Source organism: Prionailurus bengalensis, chromosome D3 (assembly GCF_016509475.1).
Source record: "Prionailurus bengalensis isolate Pbe53 chromosome D3, Fcat_Pben_1.1_paternal_pri, whole genome shotgun sequence".
NCBI classification, from domain to species: Eukaryota; Metazoa; Chordata; class Mammalia; order Carnivora; family Felidae; genus Prionailurus; species Prionailurus bengalensis.
The window spans coordinates 68,630,330-68,649,744 of NC_057356.1; the positions used below are offsets into that span (position 1 = coordinate 68,630,330).

Below are 19,415 nucleotides of genomic sequence, written 5' to 3' on the forward strand. Positions count from 1 at the left end.
GAGTGTTTGCTACCAAGCCATGGTCTCTAATCGCGACCTTCTGACCTGGCCCGGGCGCCCAGGCTCTATGCCCACAGTGGTCCTCCAACCGTTCAAATCCTGCCAGAGAAATCGCCGTGTCCCTGCTGCCCTCTGACCTTCGTGGGCTCTCTTCCCCGCCACACCCTGAGTAGCGTTCTCTGCCTCTCTCTTCTACAGCTCTTGCAATCTCAGGATGTGAAGGAAGACGCCGTCCTGTGCTGCTCGATGGAGGTAAGCATCTCCGGCCTCAGACCTGGTGTGCCCCTCACACCTGCCAGTTGTGGCTGTGTGAGGATCACGGGACACACGCACAAGTCCCCGGCGAAGGTGTGGAGACAGGGCTGGTGGGGAATGGCTTCCTGAGTTGACATGAACTCCTGCATCCAGAATTGTCAACCCCCAACCAGAGTAAATGTGGACAGAGTGACCGACCCACCACTAGCTGGAGAGAGAGGTGGCTGCTTCTCTAGAGAGAAGGACCACGTGCTGGCCTTGTCCACTGTGCTTCTGTGCCCAAGACCACCTTCTTCTTGCCCAGGCACGCCCCACAAAGGACTTACGAAATTCCAAGTGATGTGACCCCCCCCCCGCCCCCAAGTATCTCCCTTGACTTTGGTGGTATGGGGTTTGCGGAAGGCGCCTGAGGTTTGAAACCGCCCCCCCGCCCATGTTGGCAACCACCTTCTTCAAAATACCCCCTTAGGAGGTGCCACTCGTGTGCCCAAAATGTGGCCACTATTCATTGAAACTCTTCCTCTGGGATCTCCCTCGGGGGCAAACGTTGCCCTGGGAAGTCAGCCCAGCCATTTAGAATGGAGGACGGTGAGGACAGGCGCGTCCAGCGTGAGCCCCCAGGGCACGTCAGGGCTGCGTGAGCATGCGTCTCAGGTGGCTTCTGTCCAGCCTCCAAGGCTACTCGCATCCCAAGGATCTCAGAGGCCAGAAGTGCTGCGACTCTGGACAACGGCCTGAGGTCTACATGATGGTCACTGTCCATTTGTGGAGCTCCAAATGGGTACCTTACATGGGACTTGGGGACGGCAGGGGCTGCACTGGTGCAGAAGATTGGGACTCCTTCTTCCCTGTGGGGGCTTTTCAACATCATCAGGGGCAGGCCCTCTGGCTGGCCTTCTGCCGCAGTTCATGTTTCCCTCCCACAGTTCATGTCACAAGGGTGGCCGGAGGTCAGTGCTGGGGAGGGGAGGTGGGATTGGGGGCAGGAGAGAAGGAAGGAGAGGAACAGGAGGCCTCATCCCTGCTCTCAGGTTCTGTGCAGAGGCACGTCGGTCTCTCGTTTCTAGAGAGACATCGTAGCAAGTGAAAATTAACACGCTGCGGCCTGATCACCTTTGAAGGGAGCAGGTCAACCATTGAGGGTGTGGGCAGTAGTCGGGGAAGACTTCCCGTAGGAGGGAAAGCTCTTGGGTGAAAGACAGAAGAGGCATGGTCCTGGTGGGAGCTCTTTTTAGCCCCGGGCAGCAGGCAATAACCTAACCCCTCTTCTTCTTGCGGCAGATTGGTCATTAAATGTGGGCTCTCACAGTTGACTATTTCTGCCCTCCCGACTCCCTGTTCTCCCTGTGGCACAGATGCCTGGGCCCGCACCTTCCAGAGGGATAGTCCAGTGATTTCCTGTCCCTGCCCCCAGCCCTTCTAACCCAGGTGGGTCAGCTTGCCATTCCGGAGCCCAAGCCCGGTCCTAACCCCCCACTTCTCTGCCCGCAGCTGCAGAGCACAGGCCGGCTGCTGGAGGAGCAGCTGCCCGAGATGATGACCGAGCTCCTGGCCAGCGCCCGCGACAAGATGCTGTGCCCCTCGGAGTCCATGCTGACCCGGTCGCTGCTTCTGGAGGTCATCGAGCTCCATGCCAACAGCTGGAACCCTCTGACGCCCCCCATCACGCAGTACTACAACAGAACCATCCAGAAACTGACAGCCTGACAGCCAGGGGGCCTGGCGGGCGGCCCGCGGGCAGCTGGGGCCCTGGTACACAGGGCCAGATGGACAGGCGGGAGGACAGGGGTGGCCCTGGCGGGAGAAAGAAATGGGGAGGGAAGCAGGCAGAGCCGGCGGCCAGTCTGGAGCCAGACCGGGAAGGAGTGCCCCTCATCTGAGCCCCCCCAGCCCCAAGCATGTGGCAGTTCACACCAATAAGGGAAGCATGTTTCTTTCTCATGGTGGCCCCGATCGCCCCTCCCCACTCCCGCTCCTCCCCGCCCCCTCCCATCAAACGCGTCCCCCGCAGGGCTTTGTGCGAGGGGCTTCATCTCTGTGACTCCGCTGAGGCCCTGGCAGCTCCGCACGCCGGGGTACCGCTTGGGTCAGAAAGGACCTCAGAAGGCTGAAAAAGTGGGTCGGAGACGGGCTTGCATTGTTCCTGCTGTCAGCCGCAGTCGCCAACTGCTGCCAAGCAGGCGACAGAGAGCAGATGTCCGGGAGGACAAAGGCGGGCAGGGTCCCCACCAGCCGCCCGTAATTGACGGCCTTTGTCCGCCACGGTCGAGCTGGGGGGGCTGGGGGACGGAGGCTTCTCCCCTAACCTTCACGCTGCCCCCTCCCCACTTCCAGGTCCTCCTTTTGGCCCCCAAGCCTCGGGGGGGGGGGGGCCCAGGGGGCGGGGAGCAGGGAGGGGAGCTGGAGTTGGCGATTCTACTTGTACTCTTGTGTTTTATTGTTTTATTTTCAAAAGTCAGCTGCTTTGAAGTCTCCTCTCTCAATGAAAAGAGCCCGAGATGTGATCACACAGCGCCACGAGGACCCCCTGATTAGTGGAAGATCAAACCCGGCTCCCTCTGGAAGGATTCTAGCCACAGACAGCTTGCCAGTAGCCAATTAGGGTAATTGGAAACTTCTGCCCCGGCGGGGGTCCTGCTGGAACCCTGTGTCCTCAGCCCTTGGCTTCCAGTACCTCTGTTCTCTCATTCTAGCTGTGCTGTGTCAATGGGCCGATACTGTCGCAGGCCCCCGGGAGTGTGTATCCTGGCCCGGGGGCCTGGTGGTGAATGGGGCACTGAAGGAGGCTGGCAAATTAAAGCCAAAATGCTAGGTGATGTTGCCCGTGCCACACACGGGTCTCGTCCCAAGCTTAGTCGGGGGGCATGTGGCCGTTGGGGACTGCCTGGCTCCCCAGGACTCGGTGTCTGGCTAAATGGGCTGTGCCGCTGCCCCGGCCTCGTCACAGGCAGGACCCAGCAGCCAGGCCCCCCCCCCCCTCCCAGCCAAGGTCTCTGAGCTCCGGGAGGGCTCTGGGCACTGTAGCCCCTGAGCCGTGGGGAACGGTGCGTTCATTGAGTCTTGAGCGTAACGGTCGGGTGACTAGATGAGGCCACCAGACAGATCTTTCCAGGCTGGGAACAAGGCTGGGGGTTCTCGAAAGGGCCAGGTCCTGGGAAGAGCCCCTTCTCTGTTGGAGGAGGATGCAGGTCGGGCTCCAGGAGGCTGGCTTCCGGGTTGTCACGGCATCCGCACAGCCCCATCTCTGGGGTCTGGAGCCCATACTTTGATAAGCCCCCATAAAATGACTTCAGAGCCCAGCAGCTCCCTTTACTGAGGCTGGTCACTCCCTGTGTCACCGGAGGGCCCTGGCTGCCTGGTCCGCTCAGGCTGGCCAGGGGGTGAGGGCTGGAGGTTTCCCTTTGTGGACTCCAAGTCTGGAGGAGCAGGCAGGTCCCCCAGTACTCCCTGGCTTTCTCTACCTGCTGCAACCTGACCTTCAGCCCCGGGATGGGAGACTTTGCCAATCCCAAGGAAGAGCGTGTTGGAGACACATGTCGGGGGGCACAGGTTTACCTGGAATGGGTCAGTAGCCTCCAAGAGGCCCGTGCTGCCTCTGCCCCTGGCCTGTGCCTCCTCCCCTCTTCAAGCTTCTCCTCGCTGCCTTTCCTTCTCAGTGGGCTCCTTCAGCCCAACCTGGGGCCCCGGGACACCAGGGGCCCCATGGGAGGCCCTGAGGGAAGAGCTAGACTGAAGTTAGGGGGCTCAGAGAGGGCACCGGGGAAATCGTGGTCTCGAGGAGTCAGGCAGCCCCAGCAGGGCGCGCAGCCGCTCCCTGGAAGGCCTCGGAGAGCTGTGTCTGGGCTGAAATGGGCTAGCGCCCCAGGAGTGCACAGTGTGCGTGTGTGTGTGTGTGCGCGTGTGTGTGTTTGTGAGCGCATCTGCTGAGAACGAAGCAGGGCCCCAGAGGAAGAGAGTGGCCCAGGGGAACGGGGTCTCCTGCTCTTTCCACGGGGCAGAGAGCAAGCTTCACGAAGGGGCCCCAGACACCGTGCATGCAGGGACTGATGTTCCCAGGAAAGCTGAGACCCGTGACATCGCGGGCGCCATGGACCCAATGCCTCTTCCTCCTAACGGCCTCCTTGGTGGTCTTGCCTCAGGGCCACCCCTCCTTGACTGTTAGGACCAGAGTATGAAGAAGTAAGATATAAATATGTATACATATATAAATATATTTTTAATTACGTGTCGTGTCACAGTGGCTCCAGACGTATGGTTTGCCTAGTTTATCTCCATTGCTTGAAAGTGCTTCCTGGCCAATCCAAATAACAGTTTAAGCTGTTTTTCTAAATGCAGGTTGCTGCTACTCTTTGAGACATGGAAGGAAAACGTTTAAAAAAAAAAAGAAACTTTTTTTTTTTAAGGAAATAAGAGTGAAACGTAAAATCTGTGACTCTGAAGCAGCTTCCCGTGGGAGACTACTCAGACAGGAGCTGGGGGCAGAAGTGGGTTCCCCACAGACCCCCTAGCCTCTCCCTAGGCCAGACCCCACCCCCCACCCCCCTTGTGCCGAGTGAGGAAGGCCATATCCAAGTTGACCTCTGAATGTATTTGGTGGGAGGCAAAACTGGATATTGCATTTCTAAGGCTCGTGTTGTTTTCCCTACTCGCCCGCGGCTTTCTTGGCGCAGCGAAGAGGCGAAGTCCGGCCATCTGATGTTGATCCTGTCTCGGTCTGTCCCCCCTGCCAGTCAAGACCAGATAGCCATTGTTTTCCTCCCGGGCGGCCAGCCTGCTCACCACAGCCCTGCTCCCCTCGGCCTTGTGGCTTTGCCTCAGCGCTGGGACCGCAACCCCAAGAAGGCTCCTAATCTCCCCTGGATAAGGTGGGGGCCCCACCGTCCTCCGTGGGGAATGCTTACCCCACACCCAGTCTCGTCTGTTCGTCCTTCCTTAATCAGTCTGTAAACCTTTAAGGTTTAGGGATCGCCCTGTCCATCCATGTAAATGTAAATGTTGGCCGAGTCGGTATTTATTCTAATTTTTATTTTATTTTATTTTCTCTGAGGGACGGGGAGGGGGGGGGTGTGGGAAATGTACCCCTGATCGCGCCCTGGGCAGCTGCAGGGGCGGGGACCCAGACAGCCGGGCCGCCGTGAGGAGCAGCCCCACGGGGCCGCCCCCAGACGCCACGTTCCAGTCCCTTATCTGGCATCAGAACCCGGCCAGTGCTCTCAGGGCCTGCCCGTGGAGTCCTGTCCCTCAGCTGCTGGCGCTCTGTTGGGACCTCTGCCTGGGCCTTTAAGGATGCAGATCAGAGAGAAGACAGCTCTCCTCTGCTCGGGACACTGGCGTAGAGGGCTGCCCACCTCGCCTGAGCCAGCTGGGAGCCTGGCGATAGGACCTACCTCCCTGGAGCAGGGGCCTGGGGCTTCCCGCCAAAGCTGCAGTAGAATCCTGCTCACGCGACCACTTTCCCTCCCTCAGTATGTCCTGCTTTCCAGCTGAACCCAAACTACAAGTGGGTTTAAAAAATAAACACCAAAAACCAAAAATGCCCTGAATCTGTGTTCTCTGTGTGTTCGGCAGAGGAAATCTTTCCCAAAGGCTTCTGTGGCCTCCACTGGTGCCGGCCGGGACCGCCAGTGAGCCCCTGCCCGGGCGACGAGCTAATGAGAACATTTCCCACAGTTTGGCCGTCTTGGAGAGCCGGGGCACGGTCTGGGGCCCGGGGAAGGCTGTGAAGGAGTGGTTCGGAGAATGTGGCTGGAGGGCACTTGTGCCCCCCCCCCATCCCCCCCAGGCTGGGAACCGTGGCCTATCCAAAGTCATAGGATTAGGCCGGTCCTGCAGAAAATAGCTTTTGCACTAAAGGTTTGGTCTGCTGCACGTCCGGCCACCCCACGCCCCAAACCCACTCCTTCCTTAGAAATATCACTGGAGCATTTGACTTATTTCAGAAAGACTGACGCTTGGGCCCAGAAGCTTCTAAAAGTCAGCAGCAAGTGGCTGTCCAGTCCCAGTGGGTGAAACCAGTCTTTCCTCAAAGGGGCCCAGTGATTTATTTTCCTGTGATGATATGTCCCTTGTTTTGCACAATCCCTCTGATGGCAAGACGCTGGGGACACTGCCTCCTGGTAACAGATCCCCCTCGGGGGTTCTCGCTGGCTAGAACTTGCCAGCCTTTCACCTCCTCAGGGCAGCGACAAGCGTATCCACCCCCTTCCTGTGTCCCTGGCATGGTCAAGATAGTGGCCAGCCCAGCCCAGAAGCCTGGTGACGGCTCGTTGAGATGGGTCACTATTACTGAGTCACATGACACTGTGCAGGGACGGCCAGAAGTGCACAGATCGGTGGGGGGAGATGACATTTTAATTAAACAATGGAGATATTCGCCAAACCAAAGTATTTACAAAAATGCAAACGTGTAGAAGCAGAAAACGGAGATCAAAGCGAAAGGTGTTTGAAGGTGGGAGAGAGAGCGGGGACATCTTACCGAACACTAGTCCCAAAAAGGGAGAGCAGATTTTTCTGGCGTGACTTAATCCTGATTCCAGAAGCTTCTAAGTTATTGCAAACTGTGAAACCCATCATCTAAATAATAAATGTTTCAGGCTTGCATTTCACCACCATCTCTGCGGATACGTGCCGTGCGTCCTCCTGAGGGTAGGTTACATTTATACTGGGGTCTGTAGGAGTGGGGGGGGGGGGAGAAGAAGACCATTTAGGATGAATAAGCTAGAACGTGTGCACACACACCCACATGCGCGACTGGGAAGGGCCTTTTACACGCCAAGGTAAAGGGCAGGAGAAGAAGAGATTGGGAGGGAAGAAGCGGCTATGCCTCAGTATTAACGGTCTGTCTTCCCCACAGCTCCCAGGGCCTTTGGGGCCTTCCATACACTGTTCCAGGTGGTTCAATAAAGTAGGTGGGTATTTTTGATCCGCATTTTACAGATGAGAAGGCTAAGGCTCAGAGAGGCGACGCGACTGACCGACAGCCAAGGGCCAGTCGGCGGGAGCGCCAGGGGCAGAGCGAGAGCCAGGGGCCCCTTTCCCGAGCCCAGAAGGCGAGCATGTCCTCAGCAGCCTCTGAGCTGACCGCTGCGGAGCGCGGCCCCAGGGAGCCGCCAGTAACACCAGTCAGACAGAAAGAGCAGTCAGCGGCCCGCTGGGACTACACGGGCAGCAGACGGAGGCTCCCCTCTGCGTCAGTGGGAAGAAGGCACATGATGAAATGCCTCAAATCGAGGGATTTGGGTGGGGTGGGGAGACCAAGCCATGCGGCAAAGTTCACGCTGTTATGTAAAAGCATCCATTGGAATATGTGCCAACCGTCCCCTTGGACCGACAGCACATCAGGGGCTCTCAAGGTGGGTGGGAGGTGAGGGACGCTTACGAGGCGTGGAGTCGGTACCCGGATCGCCTGCCAACTTCTCAAACTATGCACTGGAAGAGGACACCGTATATACCACAGTTTCCAAATTCTGGCCTTAGGGAGCCCCTCTCACTTACTCACTTGCACATGTGCTATGTGCTGAATGGGAGAAAAGGTATCGAAGGCCGCCATCCATCGTCCAGGAATGTAGCACAAACATAACCATGAAGAGCTGTTACAGGCATGCAGATTGAATGTCTAGGAACAGCAGGCGATGACGCCTCGTTCCTCACCTCCATCCGCGGTACAGGTCCCACCCGCTTCCGGAAGTTTGCACGGACCACTTCGCTTTACGAAGGACCTCCGTCAGTACCGGTTTTCCCTAACCTAAGGAAACCTGAAGACGATTTTCGCGGTTGTGAAAACGAGCAGGACGTGAAAACAGCCTTCAGCGTTGAGCCTGGATGGAGGTGCCCCCCACCCCCAGCCGCGAGAGTGGGGCTGTCCGGCTCCTCCTTCTCGAAACACGCCCAGCATCTCAACATCAACCGCCAGAGCTTTGAACCGTGTCTGTGAGCATCTGTGTCTTATCCCGATTGATTTTACGCATCCCTTAACAAGATGTGTCCTAAGCTCTCTGAAAAGCTTGTTTGGGGGGGAGGGGGGGCAGTCTAGGAAGGCTCAAACATTCTCCATATAAATGAGTGCCGATCGCTTCTTCACTTTATGCCGTTGCAGCTAAAGCAAGCTTTCGTAGAAACAGTCCACTTTCTTTTAACTTCTTTTCATGTTTATTTATCTTTGAGAGAGACAGAGTGTGAGTGGGGGAGGAGCAGAGAGAGAGGGAGACACAGCATCGGAAGCAGGCTCCAGGCTCTGAGCCATCAGCCCAGAGACCGGGCGTGGGGCTCGAACTCGTGAACTGTGAGATCGTGACCTGAGCGAAGTCGGACGCTTAACCAACTCGACCACCCAGGTGCCCCTGAATTCTGATCTTAAAAGAAATGAAAATATTTTGTGGGCCCCTGAAAGTATCAGGTGCCCTAGCTTCCGTGCCTACTGCGTGCATCGGCCCTGGGAGGACATGGTCCCTGAGGGAGGAGTCTCACCTTTCCCTGCCACCCAGCTGAACTCGGGGCGAGCAGGACAGAGGACGGTGGCTGGAGGGGGCCGGCGGGGAAGCTCCCGCTGCAGTCTTCCAGGCGAGTCGTTGGGAAGCGGATGCGATGGTGCGTCTTCTGCCCCAGATGGGCTGCTGGGCACACAGCCCGGAGCGCATCGCGAGCAGCTGCGTGTGCCTGACCCAGGAGACTGGCCCAGAGAATCCAAGCGTCACCCAGCACTTGCTCCTGTCCACAGCACTGTCCCACACATACCCTCGTACGGGCTCACCGGAGCCCTGGGAAGGAAATAAATAAATTCTGTTCGTTTTACATCTGAGGACACCGAGGCTTAGAGAACCATTATGGCTGAATGGTGTGTCCGCCGGAGCTGGGCACATAGCTGGGCAAGGGGACCCGGGCACAAAGGTGGCCAGGATCCTGGATCCTCAGCCTGGTCCCCATACATGTTTTCAAATACACATTCTCGTCTGATCCTCATAATAGCTCTACCAAATGACAAACATTTTTGACTCCATTTTTTTTAATGTTTATTTATTTGGGGCGCCTGGGTGGCTCAGTCGGTTAAGCGTCGGACTTCGGCTCGCGTCACGATCTCACGGTTTGTGAGTTCGAGCCCCGCATCGGGCTCTGTGCTGATGATGGCCTGGAGCCTGCTTCGGATTCCGGATCTCCCTTTCTCTCTGCCCCTCCCCCGCTCACGATCTCTCTCTCTCTCTCTCTCTCTCTCTCTGTCTCTGTCTCTGTCTCAAAAATAAATAAACATTAAAAAAAATTGTTTTTTAATGTTTATTTATTTATTTTGAGAGAGAGAGTACAAGGTGGGGGAGGGTCAGAGAGAGAGAATCCCAGGCAGGCTCTGTGTGGTCAGCACAGAGCCCAACGCGGAGCTCGATCGCAGGAACCTTGAGCTCATGGCCTGGGCGGAAATGAAGAGGCGGCTGCTTAACTGACTGAGCCGCCCAGGCGCCCTTTTGACTCCGTTTTAAAGGTGGGAGAAACAGGCTCAGCAAAGCAGAGTGACAAAGCCATGTCATGTGACCGGTAGGCACAAAAGTCATGCCTGGCAATGTCACCTTCCTCACCCTGAGAACCATCTGGTGGGCATGTATGGGGACCAGGCTGAGGATCCAGGATCCTGGCCACCTTTGTGCCCGAGTCCCCTTGCCCTGCTACGTGCTCAGCCCAGATGGACAGACGCACCAGTCCCCAGGGACAAACAGGGGCTCAGGCCAGGGATCTGGGGCCCGGTGGTGATCCAGCAGGACATAGAGGGACGCGGCCCTCGAGGGCAAACAAATGGATGGGAGAGAGGTTCACGGCCTGGCATGGAATCGTGGCCTTTCCCACCTGACCAGGGCGAGGGGTGGATCTTGCCTTGGGCTTGGCTCAGAGGAAAAGGAGAAGTTCGGGGGGCTGAGGAGGGACAGTAACTCCGGAAGCATGTCAGGGGGAGAGGAAATGGTGCTCAGCGTCTCTGTCCATTAACTATCGCCAGGCAACTCTGGGTGACTAATTATTGCAAGCTTGAAACCTCAGAGACTAACAACACTGATGTTGACTGCTCTTCCTGATGGATCTACAGATGGGTTGGGGTTTGGATGACCTTGGCTGGCTGGCAGGGGAGTCAAGCCCAGTCTCTGGACCTTGGACAGTGGTTGGAGGTACAATCACGCATCTTCCCTTAGTGTTACTTCTTCCAGGAAGTTCTCCCTTACTGACGCTCCCCCGCTGGGGTCCCACAGCTTCTAGGGACGTTCCTACGACAGCTCTGCTCACTATGTGTGACCACTGGCGTGTAGATGGCCGGTGCGCACTAACCATGAGCTTGACCTCATCCCCTGGGCATCTATCTCAAGCACTCAGCCCGGGGCCTGGCCCAAGCAGGTCCAAGCAAGCATGTGGGGGGACAAGTGGGTGAACTGGTAACAGTGAGGTCCAGGTAGTAAGTGACAGAAGGGCTTGGGGACGGAAGGGCTAAGCCACCAGAGCAGGAGAGGGGTAAGGGGACCCCACATGGGACGGGGACGTCCAGTGGGGAGGGCTGGGGCTGGCCTTGGGGTCCTGAGGTCTAACAGTCCAGAGAGGCCCGGGGGTTGGGGGACTCTCCTGTGTTGTGGCCAGAGTCACGGTGCGCAGGGCGGGGCCTTTGTGTGAAGGAGAAGATGCCCTTCCCCCCCGAGGGTCACGGGTCCTGGCCGGGACTCGTGAGCTGCCACACACGCCCTCAGCTGGGCCCGTGGGTAGGACACAACCTGTGCACCGCGCGTGAGATTTTCTGGGGCATGGGGGCGTGTGTGTGCATGTGCGAGGTTCACACGGGGGGCAGGTGTGTGTACGTGACTTGTGTGTTTTGTGCTGCAGTTTCCGAGTCCCCCGGCCACTTGGCCTCTGAGCAACGAGGGCTGGGAAGCAGAGGCATGAGGGTCCCGAGTCCCAGAACTAGAAACGGGGTGTCTTCCCGAGGAGGTGACAGGGTTCTCGCCCTGCCACCTGGGAACGGGGCCGATGGGAGGCCCGCCACATGCCACGAACGAGCTGATGGTCCCCAGTTGGGGAGGCCACACGCTGGCCTTCTGCTCAGGCGAGGCCCTCCTCCCTCAGGGGACTGCTTAGCTGGGGAGGGGAAGGGTGTGGGCAGACTGGAAAGAGGAATCTGGGAAGGCAAACGGCCCCAGGCGGCTGGGGGTGCCCGGTCACAGAAGCCCGTGGCTCAGCCAGACACCCAGGAGGGCCTCTGGCCGTGACCACAGGAGGGGCTGCCCTTGCAGAGGCCTGATTCGTCAGGGCAGGGGCTGCACAGGACCACCGAGGGAAGACTCGGCTGCCATTCCAGAATGCTCTGTGGTCCCGGTCAATCAGACCCAGCCACCTGGGCAGCGGGCTTCCTCCCATGAGTCGCACTCCCCGTCCCCACCGCCCGCTTGCCCAGTCAGCTGCTAGGATGGGAACATCGTGGAAACTGCAGTCTCAGAGAGGACTCTGCAGGAATTGTGTCTTCACCTCTCCCAGTGATGCTAAGACTGGGCCACAGGGACAGGGAAGCTGTGCTTCCAGGTTCCCGACCCTCACCTTGAGACACAGCTGGGCTCGTGGGGTCCGTCCGGGAGACCATCTGTGGCTCTCGATGCCTGACGTGAGCAGGGGTCCCTACCTGACCCTTGCTGGGGAGAAGACGCCCCCCAGGAGAGCTGCGCTAAAACCAGAATCGGGTCTGGAGGGGACCGACGGCTTGCTCGGCTTTCCCTGCTGAAGCTGCCCCAGGGATATCGGGCTCCCCTTTGGGAACTCAATGTCATGAGGCCCCCGGCCAAGGATGGTCAGCAGGCCGGGAAGGTGAGGGGAGCAGGTGCTCCGTGAGCAAGGAGAGGCTGCAGGAGCTCCGGGTGCTGCCTGAGAACGTGCGGCGGTGGGAGGCGGGGGACGCACCTGTCCTCACAGCTCTGATGCGCCATCTCGGGGGAGAAGGCATGGGGGGCTGGACACCGAGAGGGGACAGCAGACACCCTGATTCAAGGACGGTATGGGGTCCAGCCAGTGGTGCGGCAGGGAATGGCTGGGGGTCCACACGCAGGAAAGAGCCCCTGCACGAAGGTTCCCACAGGAGCCATGGCCTACCCCCCCCCCCCAGTAGTACAGAAGGAACCCCTCCTCTGCGCCACAGAGCACGCTGAGGCCCTGAGGGGGAAAGGTCACAATGGTAGCAGCTAACAGGCATCCGACTGGGCCCTCGCCGACTGGGCCCTCGCAGACTGGGCCCTCTCCGGCTTCCCACCAGACCTGGGAGGGGCAAGCCGCACTTCACAGACACTGGGGGAGGCTAACTGGCCCCAGCTCACACCTCTAAGCAGAGGACTCTAACAGGGTCCCCTCTGCCTCCAAGCCCTTGCTGGTGACTCCAAACCCCGAACCTCAGCGTCGACCACTGAGAACTGCAGACAGTCTCTTCCAAAAGTGTGTGGTGAGGCTGACAAGTCGCTTAGTGTCTCTGAGGCTTCGTTTCCTCTACTGAAATGGGGAGATACTACTATTTACCTCCTCGTCTTCGCGGGAGATTTGGATAAAGCGTGCGTGTCCTCTGAGCCCCTCCCAGATGACAGCTCTCTTCCCTCTTGGCCACCAGGTTCTCCTGTCTCACTGGCTGCGTGGGGCTCTTTCAGGTACTGGATATGCCTGAAAGTTGTGTCCACTCTCCCACTGGGATCTGCCAGCATTGGGGTTGGGGTGGGGTTGGGGTGGCTTTGCCCCCCGCCCCCCGGACACACTGACAAATGAGCTGATGTGTCACCCACACATAATCGGCACCACCACCCCCCCCCCCCCCCCAAGCATCCATTAGCTGACCCTGCGTGCCTGCTGGGTGCAAGACAGAGACACGGAAAAGGTCCCACCCCTCACAACCCTACCCTGCGCCCAGTGCCGGCATTCTAGACAAGCACTTAGGACAACCCTCTTCTGTGCACCCCCTGTGTGCCAGGTCTGTGCTGGGGATGGGGACACGATGGGGATCAGGCAGTGGGGGCTGGCTGGCAGAGGACGCGGGCCTGTAAAGGAGGGACCGTGAGGTGCAGGAGACGAGTGCACAGAGCTGGGTGCTCCAGTGATGAAGTCATTAATCCCTGGGCAGGGAGGGGCCCGCATCAGATGGGTGGCCGACCCAGCACAAGGGCTCGGCCTCAGGGTGGGCTCGCCGTGTGTAAGCAAGCGCCATGTGGGGTCAGGCGGGTGATAGGTAAAGCCACGCACGGGCAGGGACCACCATGCTGGCGGAGGACCTCTGGAAGGCAGGGAGTCGCGGTGGGCAGGCAGGAGAGGTCTCAGACGTGCCGGGGAATGAGAGGCCAGGTCTATGAGGAGCCTGGGGTAAACGGTAGGAGCGGTGACCAGGCTGAGTCACCAGTGAGTAGAGCTGGGGTTCAATACAGGGGAAAACAGGAGTTGTTGGAGGCTCCTTCCTTAGGCAGAACAGCTTAAAGGCGAGAGAAATGGAAAACCAGTCAATTATGCAGGCACCTTAACGGGGAACGGGGACTCAATCAGGATTCCTGGGTTCTGATTTTCATACGGGGCTGGCCCTCCCTACCCCAGGTGCCCAGCAGTATCCCCAATGGAGGTGTCCTTAGTGTAACTCACGTCTTTTAACAGAAAACCGTTCTCAACAATTTTTTTTTCGGTGGAAAACCTTCCACGAGGGATCATACGCATCTGAGTTCTCGAACAGGGGCTCTGTGTATTTCACCCTTTGTTGATGACTCAGGGTCATTTCAACAACACTAATTAGTAGACCGGACTGTAATACTGAGTTACCCTCAGGGATTATCAAGGTATATCCAGGCTGCTTTGCTTTTGTTAATAGCTGCATCTGCCTTTTACAATTTTTCTGCCTCCTCTCTCATCATAAAGCTCTTTGTCCCACTATCAGTATGCCTGTTGTGGCCTGAGAAGCTACACCACCAAACTTGTCAGAACTGTTCATCAAGTAAGAGCAGATAGGCCCCGAGCGAGGGCCCGAGGGGCGTTTTTATAAGCAAAGTATATGCGTTTTGCTGCACAAATGGATATTGTAAACAACCACCAGTTCGCCCACTCAGAAACCATTTTTGCCTGCTTTCCGGCCAGCAGATAAGTAGTGGATCCAGCAGATAAGTAAGGTTTTGCTGGCGTGGAATTAAAGCTGCCGTAGCTCATGTGATCCTGCTCACGGCCCATGAGGCTATTGGGCTGAGTCTTACCCGAGTTTTCCAGGGAGGAAAGCAGAGCCTGAGGCCGGGGTGGGCCAAGAGCAGACAGTGAGTCAAGATGAATCCCGTGACCCCTGGCTCGGGCACCTGGCCCCAAGGCCACATCACACTTCCCATCCCAAGAACTGAGGGGAACCAGAAGCCCTGAGCTCGTGGAAAGAGCACCGTACTGGGAGTCAGCAGCTCCCAGGTGTAGTCCTGGCTCCACACTCACCAGCTAGGTGCCCGTGGAGGCGTTGCTTCTTTGGGCCTCAGTTTCCCCATCTGTAAAAGAAGGATGAGTAATCAGTGTTTAAAGTATTCTTTCTGTGATTCTTTTTTTTTAATTTATTTTTTTTTTTTTTGTAAGCGTATTTATTACGAGAGAGCTCGCAAGCTGGGTAGGGACAGAGAGAAGGGAGAGAGAGAATCCCAAGCAGGCTCCGCACTGTCAGTGCGGAGCCCGAAGTGGGGCTCAGACTCACTAACCGTGAGATCATGACCTAAGCAGAAACCAAGAGTCAGACGCTGAACTGACTGAGCCACCCAGGCGCCCCTAAAGTATCCTTTCCGTGATTGTTGAGTTGTCTTTGTTAATTAGCGGGAGAGGGAAGGAAGAAGGGAGAAGGGAGAGATTAACAGTTGCTCTGCCTGAGCCCTCCAGCCCCCCGGATTTCCTCAGCCCCCCTATTTAATCTCCCTTGTGATGAACCCCTACCGAATCTCTCGTTTATACCTGGGCTGACCCTCCCACGAGAGCTTTTAAATTTCAGATTAGTCAGGGGCGCCTGGGTGGCTCCGTTGGTTAAGTGTCCGACTTGGGCTCAGGTCATGATCTCACGGTTCGTGAGTACGAGCCCCGCATCGGGCTCTGTGCTCACAGTGTGTAGGTCAAGTGGAGTTCTCTCTCTCTCTGCTCTTCCCCCACTTGCTCTCTCTCTCTCTCTCTCTCTCTCAAAATAAATAAACTTTAAAAACATGAAATGGATGTCAGATTAGTCAACTAATATTCCACACAGGCCTTGGGGGAAAGGTGTAATAAAAATGACAAACCTGTTGACCCAGAGGGCCTGGCCGCCCAGGGCTATCATCCCGTTCAGGGGGACAGACTGCAGCCCAGAGAGGACCTTGCGCGTGAAGCGGGCCCGGGAGGGAAACCAACATCCCTGGACTCCAAGCTCAACAATTCTTTGTCTACTTCTGTCTTTAGTGCCCTCCGCCTGTGTCCTGGGCCAGTCCTCCGGCTTCAATCCACTTCTTTCCTTGTCTAACAACTCAGGCTCCCAGGCAGGAAGCCAAAGGTGGGTCCTGTCCCTCTCGTGGGAGTCAGAGGAAGGCACTCCCCCCAGAGACAGACCAGGAGGGAAGGCAAAGTGAGGACCAGCTGAATATACCAGGCAGTGCGTCCCCTGCCCTCCACCCGCCAGTTGGACAACCTGCCCAGCCTCGTGGCCCCTGCCCGCTGGGCCCCTTCCCAGCCTGTGCAGACACAGGCAGAGGTCCCCTGGTCTGCTCGCTGGAGCCCCAGCCCCTCCTGGCCCGCCGCGACCGTACGGGCCGCCCGGCTTGGCGGCTTTCCTGGGCTGCTGCCTTATCGATTATTTCGGCTCCCTTTTTGCTGGGGATATCAATTTAGCGGGTTCCCGGGATGGCTGTGTTTTAACCTCTCACCCTGGTCTAGACTCCATCGGCTCCCGCTGTCCCTCGGCCAGGAGGGGATGGAAGGCCCCGGGTCTCTCGGGCAGGCTCTGGAGCCAGCAGATTTCCAGGAACAGATGCTGGGATCACCCGGCGGCTTCACAGCCCCGCCAACCTGCCTCCCTCCAAACCGGCCCGGTGAATTATTAAAGATGCAATTTCCTTTCATCTTTCCAGTAAAATCGCTCCCTGTGCCGTGATCCACTGCCTTCCTGTCACTGACTAGGCAGGGGCTTTGGCAGGACCCTTATTCACCCCACTCTCTCCTCATGCCTGAGCCCTCCTAGGAGGCTGGAGGGAACTGACCCCTTCCTAAGAGGGTCCAGAGAGCCCAAGAGTCTTAAGGAAGTGGGTGGGGCAGAGGAGACTCGGAATCATAGGATTTTGGAGGCTACTGTTTTACAGCTGAAGGAAAAGGAGCCCAGAGAGGGGGGGCACACAGCCCAGGTGGCACAGCGAGCCGTTGGCAGGGTGGGGGCTGGAACCCAAGCCCCAGTCTCCCCACTGAGGGTCTCCCCTTTTCCAGCCCCAGCACAGCCTCAGGAGTCCCCCCAGCCCTCTCCCCCAGGATGAGCACCACCCGCCCCCCGCCCTGCACCTCCCGGGACAGGGAACTGGGTCAAGCTCGTCACTATATCGATTGGTCTGAGTGTGATTTACAGTCTCTGCTTGTTATTTACCATCCAGTCCCCACCCGTGCTGCAGTGGGCTAGCTGGACGTAAAACCGTAATTATGACCGCCCTCTCGTCAGTATTTACCGTTTCGGTTTTTCCTGTTTACTCTGGGCGATCATCACAGAGGCCTGACGAGCAGATGGCCCCCACGGTCCTGGCCCGAGCCGCAGCCGCCGCGTGGTCCCACGCCCCAAGCCCTCCTTCTGAAAGCACCTCCAAAAGTCACCCCAAAGACACCCAAACACTTCCGCCTCCTCCGGTGCTCCATCCAAGCCCTGCTCTGAAGAGTGCTGGGGAAGTGTTTCGGGGTCTCTGCTGGTGTCCTTTGAGGAGCCAGCCATGGGCCCGGCCATGAACCAACTGCTTCGGGGCTCCAGATGACCACTGTCTCTTAGGGCAGCGGTCAGGTTCCCTCAGCCCAGCCAGAGGGATCCCAGAGGGGCCCTCGAGGCCACCCACCTCCTCCGCCGGCTTGGCCTCAGCTGCAGCCGGCCAGGCTGCTGTGGGAGAGTTGGCCCCAAGGCTTTTCTCCATGACTGAACAGAAAGCCTCTGTGGACAAAAGGGGCCTCCAAGGACACGGTGGAAAAGTCTGCTGGGGATGCAAACCCGCACCCACCCCCTTCTTGTGGCAGGAAAGGGTTCGGGGGCCCTTGTTAAGACCTTGCTCGGACCCTGATGGGTCCAGGTGTGGATCACTTCGCCCACAACTTGCTCTAACAGAGGCCCCGCCTGGCTGCTGCACCCTACCGTCCCCTTAACCAGATTCATGGGCCTAGGCTCTTCCAGCCCCTCTCCCAAGCCTCCCCTGCTCCCCTCCAGCCTCTGAGAAAGTGGACAGCAGGTCCGGAGAGGGCTCTGAGACCTTCACCTACCCTCCTGTCTGGAACACCCGCTGTCTCAGTTCAACACTCTTGCCCACCCTTCGTGTTGGAACCAACTGCACATCCGGCTAACGTGTGCCGGGCACTTCCGTGTGCCAGGCGCCAACGTTGGGCCCCTTCACGTCCTAACTTTCACTACTTTTCCTGAAACCTGAGCCGTACCGCCACCCGTGTGATACAGCTCATCACGTCCACTTCACGTTACATCAAACGAGCCACGTTAAAGCGAGCGATTCGGTGGCACTGAGCACGTTCGCAATTGTACCACCAGCAGCCCTGGCTGGTTCCAAATCCTTCCCATCATCCCCAAAGGAAGCCTCGTACCTAGTAAACACTATCTTCCCGTTCCCTCCTCCCCAAGCCCCCGACAGCCGATAATCAGCTGTCTCTGTGGATTTGCTTATTCTGGATATGTCACAATAAATGGAATCCAACAGTACGTGGTCTTTTGCGTCTGGCTTCATTCACTTAGCGTAAATTTTTTGAGATTCTTCCACGTGGAAGCATGTATCAGGACTTCATTTCTTTTTACAGCTGGATGTTCCATTGTGTGGTATACCACACCTTGCTTATCCATTCATCAGTGGGTGAGCAGCCCCATCTTACAGATGAGGAAACTGAGGCTCAGAGAAGGTAAGTGGGAGAAGGTCCCCTCCAGCCTCCAGTCTGCTCCTCACAGGCCGGAGCCCCCAGTGTGTTTCCCTCATTCCTAGAGCAGGGCTAGGCCCTCAGACAGCGGGCCTGAGTGCGTGAGGGGCAGTGTGGTGCGGTGGGTCAGGGGCCCTGCCTCTGAAGCCAGCTCCCTGGGTCCAAATCCTGGCTCCGTCCCTCACCGACCAAGTAGTATGCTTCGGGCACGGCATTTAGCTTCTCGGTGCCTTTGTTTTCTGATCTCTAAAAGGGGGATGATGACAATACTGCGGAGGGTATTGTAAATATTAGGCGAGCTACTCCTATATATAATTCTGGAAAATGAAAATGAATCTATAGTGACAGAAAGCAGATCAGCGGTTGCCTGGGGACCGGAGGAGGGGTCTGGAGGGAGAGATTACAGATGAAGGGTCTGAGGAAACTCTTGGGGGTAGTGGATTCATTCATTATATTAATTGTAGTGATGGTTTAAGAGTATATACATGTGTCAAAATTGATCAGATTGCACACTTTAAACATGTTTAATTCATTCTATTTCAACTCTGCCTGCTTCTCTAATGCTGTTGAAAAACATCACCTGAGGGGCGCCTGGGTGGCTCATTCGGTTAAGCGTCTGACATCAGCTCGGGTCATGATCTCATGGTTCACTGGTTCGAGCCCCACGTCAGGCTCTGTGCCTGGAGCTCGGAGCCTGGAGCCTGCTTTGGATTCTGTGTCTCCCTCCCTCTGCCCCTCGCGAACACTCTTTCTCTCTCTCTCTTTCTCAAAAATAAATAAACGTTAAAAAAAATTTTTTTAATCACCTGAGCTAATACATGTAAGTCACTTAGCACGACTCCAGGCACAGTGAGAGCTGTGTGGATATTAAGTGCTGGTGTTGGTATTCTCTCCTGGCCCTGCCACCAATGCCCCCCACCCCTACCAAGGCTCCCCCTTCTCTTTTTGTCATTAGCTCCTCAGGGTCCTCCCAAAGCCCTGCAAGCTCCAGGCAGCCAGCTCTGTGTCTGGCTAACGTGTGGGTACTTGCTTTCAAACACCTGAAATTCTTCAAGAGC

The 19,415-nt window shown here is 57.3% G+C and overlaps 1 protein-coding gene across 8 annotated transcripts in view; it reads left to right on the top strand.

The window, feature by feature from the left end:
* Positions 1–5,789, top strand: part of CTIF (cap binding complex dependent translation initiation factor) — a 296,988-nt gene extending 291,199 nt beyond the window's left edge. For all 8 annotated transcript variants that reach the window (XM_043558766.1, XM_043558768.1, XM_043558769.1 and 5 more), the window contains 2 exons: positions 199–252; positions 1,747–5,789. In XM_043558766.1, coding sequence (XP_043414701.1) covers positions 199–252; positions 1,747–1,962 — 270 coding nt within the window. In that variant the 3' untranslated portion in view covers positions 1,963–5,789. The remainder of the gene's footprint in view (positions 1–198; positions 253–1,746) is intronic.
* Positions 5,790–19,415: the final 13,626 nt, after the last annotated feature.